This window comes from Typha latifolia, chromosome 6, assembly GCF_019914945.1.
Source record: "Typha latifolia isolate L0001 chromosome 6, TyphaL0001v2, whole genome shotgun sequence".
NCBI lineage: Eukaryota > Viridiplantae > Streptophyta > Magnoliopsida > Poales > Typhaceae > Typha > Typha latifolia.
This window is the reverse complement of record NC_133091.1, coordinates 7656850-7670065: the sequence shown is the minus strand read 5'-3', so window position 1 is coordinate 7670065 and position 13216 is coordinate 7656850. Positions and strand designations below refer to the sequence as shown.

The following is a 13216-nucleotide window of genomic DNA, read 5'->3' as shown; positions in this document are numbered from 1 at the left end:
CAAATATAACACATGATGCATGCCGACCATGACCATGCAATTATACCAAATGCAGCCATATATGATGTATATTGACCACTCGATAATTAGATAATCAGATAATAATGAAATCATATGCATTTCTCAACATCTCAGTCATCAATATCACCTTTATATGTCATTATCATACTAGACTACTATGCATAGTCAACACTCGGTACCTGATCTCAACATCATGTTCAAAGGATCAGAGCATACTCTGCCACCCGCAAAGAGTATCACAAATATAACCATACCCTACCACCCGCTAGGGTATCAACATCCATCCAAACCGAGCACCCTCATAGCTGATAGAAACCTCGTGAGGATAACTCACCACATATGCCCTGGCAAATGACATGTGTCCGAATGTCTACTGTGCATACGAACTAACGATCTCAGACGTAAGGCCAATAGGATCGTGACTATATCGAGGAATCAATCATCCACCAAGCGCGTCCTAACCCTCATGCCCACTGAGGTATCTTCACGCTTTCTATCAACTATTCTAAATGACAGATCACATGCATATATTCAGTATGATAACAAGTCAATGTATAAGAAAAATTTAGGTGGAACGAGAATCAAGAGAAAAATGATGCAATATAGTTTCCAACCATGTAGTCAACACATGCATACCCCGTGCTAATCTATTACATGCATACTCATGCTATAGATCAACTGGACATAAAATTATAACAGTATAATCAGCTCTCATCATCTATTTATCATTATCATACTTATATCCAAAATTAGGCTAATTATATGCATGATAAAAATACACCCGACCCTAATCATCTCTAGATAAAGTCATATAATCATGCTAGAGGTCAAAATATGCATATACATAATTATATAATATATCATAATTTGATAAAGGCACCGAGTGACAACTCATCACTAGCAAGGTCCATAGGGTCTCAAATAAGGGGGTTCCGGATCTAAAAATATTTAAGTAGCATAAAGTTAATAGTTTATCTAATTAGAATTAATTCAAGTAAAATATAAATGTTTATTAGGTTTAGAATCACTTCTTTTTATTTTTGATTACATAACTAGATCTATATTATAGATAAGATTCTGATACTATATTTATAATATTATCATAAAATGCTAATTATAGAATAAGGAGAAGAGGTCTGTTTCCTTTTATATAAGAATATTTCTAAATATATAATTATAAAATAAATGGCTAAATAACTATAAGTATAGACAAGATCTAGTTATAATTAATTTATAATTCATACTCTATCTTGATTAATAAGGGACTATGTAGTCTTTACTCGATAAAATAATAAATAAATAACTAAATAAGCCTTGTATTTTATTTGTTATAGAATAATAATATATGATAAATTAATAGAATACTTAAAATGTATATCATAAGAATATTAGAATGTAAATCTAAAAATTATAATTTACAAATCTATCTATTAATCTAATAGACATATAAGTTAATAAATAAATAAATATAAGTATTACCTATATTTATGTGTAATAGTTTATAAACTAATTAATCATTAATTAATTATAATTAATAATAATCATATTGATGAATATATATTATTATTAAAATAATTAATGTCTAAATCTATTTGTACTAATTAAGAAAGAAATACCTAAATAAATAATAAAATAAAAATAAGGAGTATTGGCACTAGTGCTAGGCTTGGCCCAGCACTAGCCTGCTATAGTGCTGGGCCGAGCCTAGCACTATTGTAGGTAAGAAAAAAAAGGAGAAGCAGCTGACGAAGAAGAAGAAGAAGAAGAAAGGAAGAAGAAAGAAGAAAGAAGAAGAGGAAGAGAAGAGAAGAAGAAACGAGAGAGAGGAGGGGAGGGAAGGGAGGGGACTAGGCCGGCTCGGAAGGGCTTGACCGCTGCTGCCCAGCCAGCGGCCAGCCTCTCACCGGCGACTCTATTCTGACGAACCCGAGAGAGAAAGAGTGAGGAGGAGAAAAGAGACTCACCGGCGTTAGTGGAGGTGGCGGTGGCGACGGCGACGGCGAGCTGCGGAGTGGCGGTGATAGTATAGAGAGAGAGAAAGAGTGTTTGAGAGAGAGAGCGGAGAGTGAGAGAGAGACTAAGAGAGAGAGAGAGAGAGAGAGAGAGAGAGAGATAGACAGAGAGAAGTAAAAGAGAGAGAGGCGGTGCGGAGGAGAGGTCATGGCGGTGGTGGGGCCCACTGCGCTAGCTGCCACGGCTAGGTTGGTAGGCCGACAGTTGGGGCACGTGGCGTCCTCCCCTCCTGCCACTACATGGCACAAGGTCGGCCACGCTGTGGCCGGCCATGTCGTGCTATGCAATAATTTTTATTTTATTTTTTTTAACGTTGGGTTGTTACAGTTCTCCCCTGATAGCATTGTCGGGTTCACAAAAGATCTTTAGTTTCGGTCTGAACCTTTGTGCTTGTTGATCTATTTCTCTGAATCCTCGAGCACCTCCATCACCATCTCCGAAGGGATCAACTTCATCCTCATAGTGCCAATCCTCTTCATCGACGAAGCGCACCAATGCCGCACGCCTCTCGGGTTCCACCACTATCGGTTTTAGGTTTTGTATTGGAGGTGGGGAATGATGTGTAGCCATAGGTAAAAGACGATCATTGACATTAACATGTCGTACTACGACCTGTGGGGTATCAGTTCGGTGTGTCCCATTGTTGTTCCTTCTCGAGGCACCGATCTTCGTCGAGGAGATAATGAAGCCGATCGGTTTATGACATATTTCTTTAAAGCATTATGATCATTTTGCATTGTGTCAGCCCTATGCAGCAATGTTTGGAATATTCCGCCAAGCCCATGTTCACACCCATAAATGTTGCTTGACTCAGTCCTACCGTGGCCGCCTCAAAGGAATCGGCCTCACGGTTAGGGTTATCCTGGATTGAGTCTTCCCTTGTCGGTGTGATCTCCATTAATCTCCTTGTTGATACCATCTTCCTTGTTTCCACCATTAATGAAGGTCTGAGGTTCGCTTGACTCTAATACTATATGATAGGGTCTATAGTACCAAAAGATAGGCTCTAATGCCAAATGATAGCTATAAAATGACCCCTTTAAGATTTGGATTAATTGTAGGAGCAGTCTGCACAATTGAGGGAAAATATTTGTCAAATATTATATCTTAGTTAGAAAATTAAAAAACAAAGTTGGTCGATTCATAACTTCCTAATCTACGTTTTGCATATTTATGCCCTTCATAGATTCAAATTACAACTAGGACGAAAATATGATAGAGTGCAGATGATAGTGGTGGTGACAGGTAGAGTGGATGTCAGAGTTATGGATGATAATGGAGATGAGGGTGGACGGTTGATGTAGTTTAAGGGATAAAGACGAAGGGGAAGAAGTGGTTAAGATCCCAATGAAGAGGGAGATTAGAAGTTATGAGAGACCTTGCCAACGGTAGAAGTGGTAGGTTGGTGAAGAGGGAGGAGGGGGATTAGGGTAGAGAGACTAGAGAGAAGATAGAGAGGCAAGAAACTAATATTCTAATAGCATAATGATTTTGACTGCTATCCACACCTTTATAGAGGCTAGCCAACAAGCCAAAATAATAATTTTTAGGTTTTTAATTCTTGGCAATTGTGTACAAAATATTCTAAGCGTATTTTTACATGTATATGAGCTTTATACAAGTCTAGAATATCTCTGGTTTGAAGAATTGCAAAATTATTCGAGAAAAGCTGTTGAGTTCACACTGCGTTCACAAACGCGTTCAAACGCCGGTACTGTGTTCACATAGACCGAGAGTTGCGTTCACAAACGCGTTCGAACGCGGGTACTGCGTTCACACAGACCAAGAGCTGCGTTCACAAACGCGTTCAAACGCAACATGAAGAATTCAAGTTGTCGCGTTCAAATTCACTCGGGCCCGTTCGAACGCACCTGAGATCAAGTCATGCCGTTCGAACACACCCGGGCCACGTTCGAACGCACCAATGAAGTTTGATAAAATTGGACTTTCGTGAGTACGGATAAGACTTGGATTTGGCTCTATCTTGGAGATTATATATAAGGATTGTGATGCCCTATCTCTAGGGTGGTTGAAGAAGCATTATTGAAGGAGACTTCTTGAGGCTATATTGGTTCTTCAACTAAAAAGGTTCCACTCATCATTAAAAGTTTTCGTCTTAAGGGCTATCTAGACGAAAGATCAATCTCGAGCGTTACGGAGGTTGGACTTCAATCACGAGAAGCAGTGAATCATGGGTTCTAGCGAGCAAGACTGAGAGGAACAAAGTCGTTTGGATCGACGGGTTGTTTTGTGAGTCAGTCTTGTAACTGCTACTATTCTAGTGATTGGTTTTGATCCGAGTTTGGATTCGTGATTTTTTCTCGTTTGGGTTTTTCCACGTTAAAATCTTGACGTTCATCTCTACTTTCGTTCTTAATATTTTTACGGACTTTTACTTAAGCGAACGAGTGATATCATTGCCTAGTATTTAGATACATACTTGTGTCTAGAGGTTTTTTAATTGGTATCAAAGCAGGTTCTCTCACCCCTTGAGAGAGATCAAATAGGCATTTAAAAATTACGGCATTTAAAAAGATACTATAGTGCTTTATTGTGACAACATGAGTGCTATTAATATATCGAAAAATCCTGTTCAACACTCGCGTACAAAACATATTGATATCCGACATCATTTTATACGCGAGTTAGTTGAAGACAAAACAATATCACTAGAACGTGTTGAGACGGAGAAATAGTTGGGTGATCTATTTACAAAACCTTTAGATTTACAGAGATTTGAGTATCTTTGTACTTCTTTAGGGATTTGTGCTTTGGATTGATTTTTTTTGTTTGGTTTGCGTGTTTTTTATTATTATTTCTTTTTGTTTCTTTTTAGGTTTTCTTTACTCTGAACTTTTCTTTGGTGTTAGTTTCATATTTGTCAAGAGTTTTTGTCATAAAAGAAAATTCATGCACTCCTAGATTCAATAATATACTCTTGACATATTGATTATGAGTTATTATAGTCGATTTTGTCATCGCAATATATTGTATCATTTCTGATTTGTTCACTCTCTCAACTTCTATGATAATTAAACTAAATTTAATACACTCATAACGTGTGTATATTCTTGAGTGAGCATGACATCATGAATTTTTTTTTAAATAGCTCACTATTGACGTTGATTTGCACAGTTTGACCTCATGCTTAGTCATCACAAATGTGTTCATAAAAGATCAATGAAAAGGGTTACAATGAGTTGGTGTGAAAGCTATCTTGTTTAAAGTCCAGTTTGACTCAGTACATTGCTTGCAAATTAAATAAAATTTTTTTTGATGTTTGTGAATATCTTCTTACACATTGTTTGATATGTACTACAGGAAAATGGCTACCTACTCATGTGTGAAAGCTATCATTGCACATATATGATTTCAGTATAAAAAATTACAAAAAAAATTCCTATTCTGTTATGGAGAATAAGTCGAAAAGTGCAAATTTAAATTAAGTCGGTTTGACTACTGTGTTGTATCATTGTTTAAATAGGAAAGTTTATTTAAGAAGAATGTTTCATGTTATCTATGCTCACCTTGCATATGCATATTGTTATGATCAATCAAGATTAATTTAATTTTGAGTGATGTATTAGAATTGATTATAATATGCTTTTGATGATTTGATTGATCTATGTATGACTTATTTCATTCGATTGTCATATTCTATGTCTTGAATCTATTTTGAATTTCTAGAGGTGCATCTCCAAAAAGATTTTTTGATTTTTTCTTAGATTTTTTACTTAAAAAAAGGGGGCGTTCGAACGCAAATTTTTGAGTTCGAACGCGGTGACTGGCGCGTTCGAATGCCCAGACTGGTGCGTTCGAACGCAGTCGAGGATTCTTTATATATTGCGTCCAAACCCAAGGGTTTTCATCTTCCATCTTTCAAACCCTAGAAACACTTCATTTTCTCCCTCTCAAATCTTCAAGATCTTGGTATTTTTCATCAACTTTCTCACTACAAACCCTTTTAAATGTCGTTCTCCTACTAAATTTTTTTATTTCTTGCTATCTTTTTGTTTGCTTTGGACATGTATTGAATCTTGCATCTTGTTTCTTTCTCAAGAATGCCTAGAAAAGCTGTAGTTTCCAAAAAACCTAGGCTGCCTTCCTCACCTATTTCAGCTCCCAAGTTTTCGACATCTACAGCTGCGGGGCTTTGGCACTCGACCTGTTATTTGTGAAAGGCCCATGGTCAATTCTGATTTTTCTGCCTTGGGGATCGAACAGATCTTTATTGAGCGAGGGTGGTTATCCGTGTGTCAGATGAGCGGGACTGCATATGTGGAAGTGGTTAGGGAATTCTTCAGTAATGCCACGGTTTTAGAACGTTGTATACGTTCTACTGTCTGTGGGGTTTCAATCTACTTGGTATCCGATGTTATTCGTGCAGAACTCCAACTTCCTGATGGTGAGTTCCAGTATCCGTCGTCTGCTCCACTCCCTGATGTCAATGAATTTGCTGGTACTGTGTTAATTAAAAGGGAATGTTGGAAGGGCAATATGATGCCTCATGCGAAACTGACATCAGTGGCTCGCATGCTTTACCAGCTTTGTCTGTACAATGTCACCCCCAAGACTCGCCATTCCAGTATTAGTCCTGATCGTGCCTTCCTCCTTCATGTGATGTTGTCGGGAGTTTCTGTTGATTTGGCTGCGGTGATCTACGATTCCATTCTAACAGCTGCACAGAAAGAAGCGCCCCGTGAAGGGTTGCCGTTTGGCATATTTATTACAAATTTGTGCACTTAGAGTTGGGTGCGTGTGGATGCCATGGAACCTTCTCTTACTTCGCAGGGGACCGTTCTCGACTCTGTCTTGTCGATTCTTCATCGTCAGCTCCCTCCGAGTTCCTAGGCTTTGGCATTTGTCCCAAAAAGGGGGAGAGTGTGTGTGAGTTTAGACGTGGGAGTTTAGGAGTTTACTAGTGTAGGGGGAGTTTACTAGATTCTGTTTACTGCTTAAATACCTTTGCGTGGATACCTGTGAACTTTGTTTGCTTGAGTACTTGGGAACTGCTTATTTGATAATTTGTTTTTGGATTGTTATTCATTTCAAGTTATTTTCACTTGATCTTGGTTTGGTATATTTTTATTTGCAGGGATTGATGTGCTAAAAGTACTAGACTTGTTGAATGCTCATTTTTGAATTCTTTGTAATATCTTGTAAACTAGATGTTTTGTCACAAATTGCCAAAGGGGGAGATTGTTAGGTTTTTAATTATTGACAATTATGTACAAAATATTCTAAGTGTATTTTTACATGTATATGAGCTTTATACAAGTCTAGAATATCTCTGGTTTGAAGAATTGCAAAATTATTCCAGAAAAGCTATTGAGTTCACACCGCGTTCACAAACGCGTTCGAACGCAATCTGAAGAATTCGAGTTGTCGCATTCGAACGCACTCGGGCCCGTTCAAACGCACCCGGGCCGCGTTCAAATGCACCAACGAAGTTTGATAAAATTGGAATTTTGTGAGTACGGATAAGACTTGGATTTGGCTCTATCTTGGAGATTATATATAAGGATTGTGATGCCATATCTCTAGGGTGGTTGAAGAAGCATTATTGAAGGAGACTTTTGAGGCTACATTGGTTCTTCAACTAACAAGGTTCCACTCATCATTAAAAGTTAATCTTTCGTCCTAAGGGCTATATAGAAGAAAGATCAATCTCGAGGGTTACTGAGGATGGATTTCAATCACGAGAAGCAGTGAATCGTGGGTTCTAGCGAGCAAGACTGAGAGGAACAAAGTCCTTTGGATCGACGAGTTATTTTGTGAGTCAGTCTTGTAACTGCTACTATTCTAGTGATTGGTTTTGACCCGAGTTTGGATCCGTGGCTTTTTCCCGTTTGGGTTTTTCCACGTTAAAATTTTGGCATTCATCTCTGCTTTCGTTCTTAATATTTCTACGGACTTTTACTTAAGCAAACGAGTGATATCATTGCCTAGTATTTAGATACATACTTGTGTCTAGGGATTTTTCAATTATTATTAATCCTAATTCTATTAGACTCTCACCGATCACGTTCGAACACGCCCGACCGCATTTGAATGCACAAAAGGCGTTCATTATCGATGCAAACCTGATGTAGACGTTCGAACGTGCTCGACCACGTTCGAACGCACATTCCGTGTTCTCTGTTTTTGTGAACCTTATGCAGGTATTTGCAAAGGCGTTCGAACGCGGCCCCCTTTCGCGTTCAAACGCGACCTACAAAAAATTTATTTTAATAAAAATAAATAACTAATGCAATAAGAAAAGACTCTAACAAAGTGTATCATGGTCCAAGCTTATCAAGAGAAGTTTGAGAGGATTAGTAACCGAGTCCACGAATGAACAAAGTTGACCCTCAAAAGCACCTTCTTCGACCTTCGATCAAATCATAGGGACATTAGGCTTAATAGGTTTGTTAGGTTTTTATTTGTTGGCAATTGTGTACAAAATATACTAAGTATATTTTTTCATGTATATGAGCTTTACACAAATCTAGAATATCACTGGTGTGAAGAATTTCAAGATCATTGGAGAAAAGCCGTCGCGTTCTCAGCCGCGTTCACAAACGCGTTCGAACGCGGGCACTGCGTTCACACAGACAGAGAGCCGCGTTCACAAACGCGTTCGAACGCGGTGCGTTCACAAACGAGTTCGAACGCGAAATCTGCGTTCACACAGACCGAGAGCTGCGTTCACAAACGCGTTCGAACGCAACCTGAAGAATTCAAGCTGTCGCGTTCGAACGCACTCGAGCCCGTTCGAACGCACAACAAAGTTTAAGAATATTGGACTTTCGTGAGTACGGATAAGACTCGGATTTGGCTCTATCTTGAAGATCGTGAGTACGGATAAGATTTGGATTTGGCTTTATCTTGAAGATCGTGAGTATAGATAAGATTTGGATTTGGCTATATCTTGAAGATCATGAGTGCGGATAAGATTTGGATTTGGCTCTATCTTGTACTTTCATGAGTACGGATAAGATTTGGATTTGGCTCTATCTTGGAGATGATATATAAGGATTGTGAAACCCTATCTCTAGGGTGGTTGAAGAAGCATTATTGAAAGAGACTTCTTGAGGCTACATCGGTTCTTCAACTAACAAGGCTCTTCTCATCTACAAATCTTAATATTTCGCCTTAAGGGCTATCTAGACAAAAGATCAATCTCGAGGGTTACTGAGATTGGACTTCAATCACGAGAAGTGGTGAATCGTGGGTTCTAGCGAGCAAGACTAAGAGGAACAAAGTCGTTTGGATCGACGGGTTGTTTTGAGAGTCAGTCTTGTAACTGCTACTATTCTAGTGATTGGTTTTGATCCGAGTTTGGATCTGTGGTTTTTTCCCATTTGGGTTTTTCCACGTTAAAATCTTGGCGTTCATCTCTACTTTCGTTTTTAATGTTTCTTCCGACTTTTACTTAAGCGAACGAGTGAGATCATTGCCTAGTGTTTAGATACATACTTGTGTCTAAAGGTTTTTTCAAGGTTGAGTCTATTTATCTTATCTACTTACATTGTTTAGTGAGCCCTGGTAGATTAGAAATTATTTAGTTTGATAAATTCAGGTTTGTACAGTTTTGGGAGAATATTCATAAGATATTCATTTGACATCCAAATATTACAAAACTAGCTGAAAAAAGATTGGTGACGTCATGATCTACAACTTTTATATTCAACATTCCTTCAAATTCAGACGCTAACTATGGCAGAACAATGAACACTTTAATATGGCTGGGCTAGCCTATAAATATGTATCTAGGCAATCCCTTTTGATTAAGCATTGAATATTTTGTTTAATCTTATCTCTTCAAATTTTATTTTCCTCCAACCCTCTAAAGACTCTTTCTCCCTCAATTATCTGGTCTCCTTTGTAGATCTCTCTTCTAGTTGTTCGCCTAAATCTTAAGGCCAACCCACTTCTCTCTCTTGGTCCTTTCACCCTCAACAACACCCGTAAGTATCCAACACATCCATTAACCCACTTTTACAATTTTGCCCTAAAGTACCACGTAACCTTTACCCAAGGTTTTCATCCATCAAACCATGTCCTTTACCCAAGTCACCACCACATAAAATGAGTTGGTTTAGATTGATCTTAACCTGATGATTTATGATTATGAATCGTTTCCATTCGATATCAAATCACAAAAAATTTGAATTATTATGGTTTGAAATAGATTTACACCAAATCCTCAGTATTTTAGTTTTCATCCACTACAAGATCAATAATGCCATGAGCTTAGGCTGCCTACTCACATATCCAAATCATATTTTTACGACTTCCATAGTTATCAACTCTAAATTTTAAAGTTGACATTTTCTTGATTCAAACCCTTAAAACAGTTTGTAACAACTTAGTTTTAGAGCTCGAGTACCCCTAAGCCTGATCGTATTAGGCACTACCTTGGGCAAAGATGTCGCAATGGTAGATGCCACCCCGATCGGTGGCTCCTCCCAAAGACCATTTACATGGTTCTCACTTTAGAGACAAAGTGAACGAAAATGTGGTGGATTGGTGTGAACCGAGTTAGGTCGGATCACATTAATGGGACATTGGACTCGGTGAAACTAGTATATTTATCTTTTAATTCAAATTTATATCTTATATAAGCCCTTAAAATAAGTATAATTAAGTCATGTAAGGATTTAATGTAAGTCCAATTAAGTTATATGAGTTTTTAAGACAAATCTTAGTTCAAGTTTTATAAGCTTATAAAATTAGTCATAGTAGGACTTATTGTACCCGACCTCTATATATAAGAGGGGTCGGTCTCCTTTGTTTTAATCATCCATCAAATTTAAGCATTGAGAATTATATTTCAGGCTTAGACTATCTTCTCTCGCTCTATCATGCTCCACCACCTTTCACCTTCATTACCACCATCGACCACCTCTATCCGACACCTAGACCTCTTTATTGCGAGCCAACTCTAACCAATCCATAACTTGTATAATATATTTTTAATATATTATAGTCACCCATATGGCATAAGAAATTTCAATCATAGATATCATTATAAAATACCTTAGAACTACCCTTATAATATCGTTTTGTTTTCTCATTCTATCCTTCTATTAATCTTCACTATAAGAAAATCAACAATAAAATAAAATTGGTTTTAACTAAATTATACCCAAGTCATCTTAGAACTTCTGACAGAACTAACGATATCTTATCTTTTTTCAAATTCTTGCACTCTATTTCCTCCATAACAAATCCAGGATAGATAATATTGGTTAAGTCTGACGACGCATAGTCGAAGGAATGCATTAACAAATCCTGGTTCCTGCTTGAATGAGGATGACCATGAATGGCTTAAAATCTCATCTAAACACGCAGGCAGGCCAAAAGCAAAGGGATTCATCCCACCATCTTATATTAACCCTCCGCATTCCTAGGAAGAGCCAAACAGAACAAAGCAAAGAAGAAGAGTAACGGATAGCCAGAAATTAAGGACGCACTCACATAGGAAGCTATTTAATTATACACAAAGTCACTCATCAGTCATCACTATGTTGAGCTCCTCTCTCAGCTACCACAGACTCAAATGGGCCCACACAGGTAGTAGTTTCCTTTTCTTTGTGGGCCCACCAAATTCTAACTCAAACTGTGGCTCCCACTGCAGTAACAGTTGCTCTGCCATTGCTGCTGCTAAAATTCACTGTTGCAGTTGCAGTCGCAGTCGGAGTCGCAGTCGCAGTCGCAGTCGCAGTCGCAGCCGCCGCCAAAGCCACATTGGCTATGTCGTTACAATCAGCCTCACCTTTCCCATCCTTTTGCTCCTCAAGATGATCATTAACCTTCTTCTCCTCCACCTCCTCCTCTAACTCGTTCTTCTCTATTATTCCACTAATAAAATTATTACTCTTACGGTTCAAGAACTCTCCAACTATCATGGTACTGGGTATCCCCACCACCTTCTCCCAAACCTCCTCCTCCTCTTCCAACCCGTCCCTTTTATTCAAGAAGAATCTGGTCGCATCGACCCTGTGGACCTCCCATCTGTCCATAGAGCAGAAGCGATGGATCTTCTGCAGCTGGCAGCAGGTGAGCTTGCATGTGTTCACCTTTATCTCCTCGATCGCCTCGACGAATAGCCTCGAGAGTTCCTCCTCCTCCACCTTCCCTTCGGCCCGAAAGTAGCGGTCCATCTCCGGCACCCCGATCGACCTCCGCACACCCTTAGAGTAGTCGCCGTCGGGGTCGAACACCCCCCTCGCCTCCTCCACTAGCCCTTGCTGCACCATCTTGTCCACGCGCGCCGACACGAAGTCATGCAGCACTTGCAGATCGACGTCCACCCATACGAAGCAGCAGTCGTACAGGTGGCGGAATTCTCCATCCTCGCCGTCGACCAGCACCTCGACGTAGGAGTTGGAGCCGCCCGCGATGATGGGGAGGCAGCCACGGCTCAGGATAGACTCGACGGCCAGCATGGCCTCTCGACGGAAGTCGGTGGCGGTGAAGTCCGCGTCCGGGTGGACGCCGCCAAGGAGGTGGTGCGGAACGTCGGCGCACTCCGCCTCCGTGACCTTGTTGGTTATGACGTCTAGGCCGTTGTAGATCTGCATCTTGTCAGAGTTGATGACCTCGCCGTTGAAGCGGGTCGCCAGGTTGATGGACAGCTTCGATTTGCCAGCGCCGGTCGCTCCCAGGATGAACACCACTTTGCCTTTGCGGCGGAGGAGGTTTGACGAGCACTCCATGGGAAGCGGTTCCAATCGATGAAATTTGTCGAAGCTTGCAAAACGAAGCTGTATAGGGGGAGCAGGCACGGTTAAAGAATTTGAGGATAAACTAGTAAAGATAGGAAAGTTCGAGAAATCGACTGCAATAAATTCCATTTATAGAGATACAAGAATAGATAGTGAACCAGTTGTGCAAAATTTAATGCCGTGGTAGAAACTTGGTGTCAAACACTATCTTGTAACTTACTTTTCTTCTGTCTTGTAACTTGAGAAACATAGCAACTTTCTAACTACAATGATTAATAGGACTGGATACTATATTGATACGAAGTTGTAGAGAGAAAGCAATCTTAATTTAAAATAAAGAATATATTCTGAATTTCTCTCTCACCACTGCCAACTGAAAAATATCTCCTTATAGGAAAAGTAAAGAGAAAAAAAAACCTGTATATAAGTATAAGGATATTTTTGTCAGTTTCAGAAAGTATTTATGAGCA

At 39.3% G+C, this 13216-nt stretch overlaps 1 protein-coding gene across 1 annotated transcript; it reads right to left on the bottom strand.

Moving 5' to 3' along the window:
• Positions 1-11402: 11402 nt before the first annotated feature.
• On the bottom strand, positions 11403-12751 carry LOC140791102 (adenylate isopentenyltransferase 5, chloroplastic-like). Its single transcript, XM_073141501.1, has one exon. It carries the CDS (start codon positions 12735-12737, stop codon positions 11634-11636), a length of 1104 nt encoding a protein of 367 aa, XP_072997602.1. The 5' UTR covers positions 12738-12751; the 3' UTR covers positions 11403-11633.
• Positions 12752-13216: the final 465 nt, after the last annotated feature.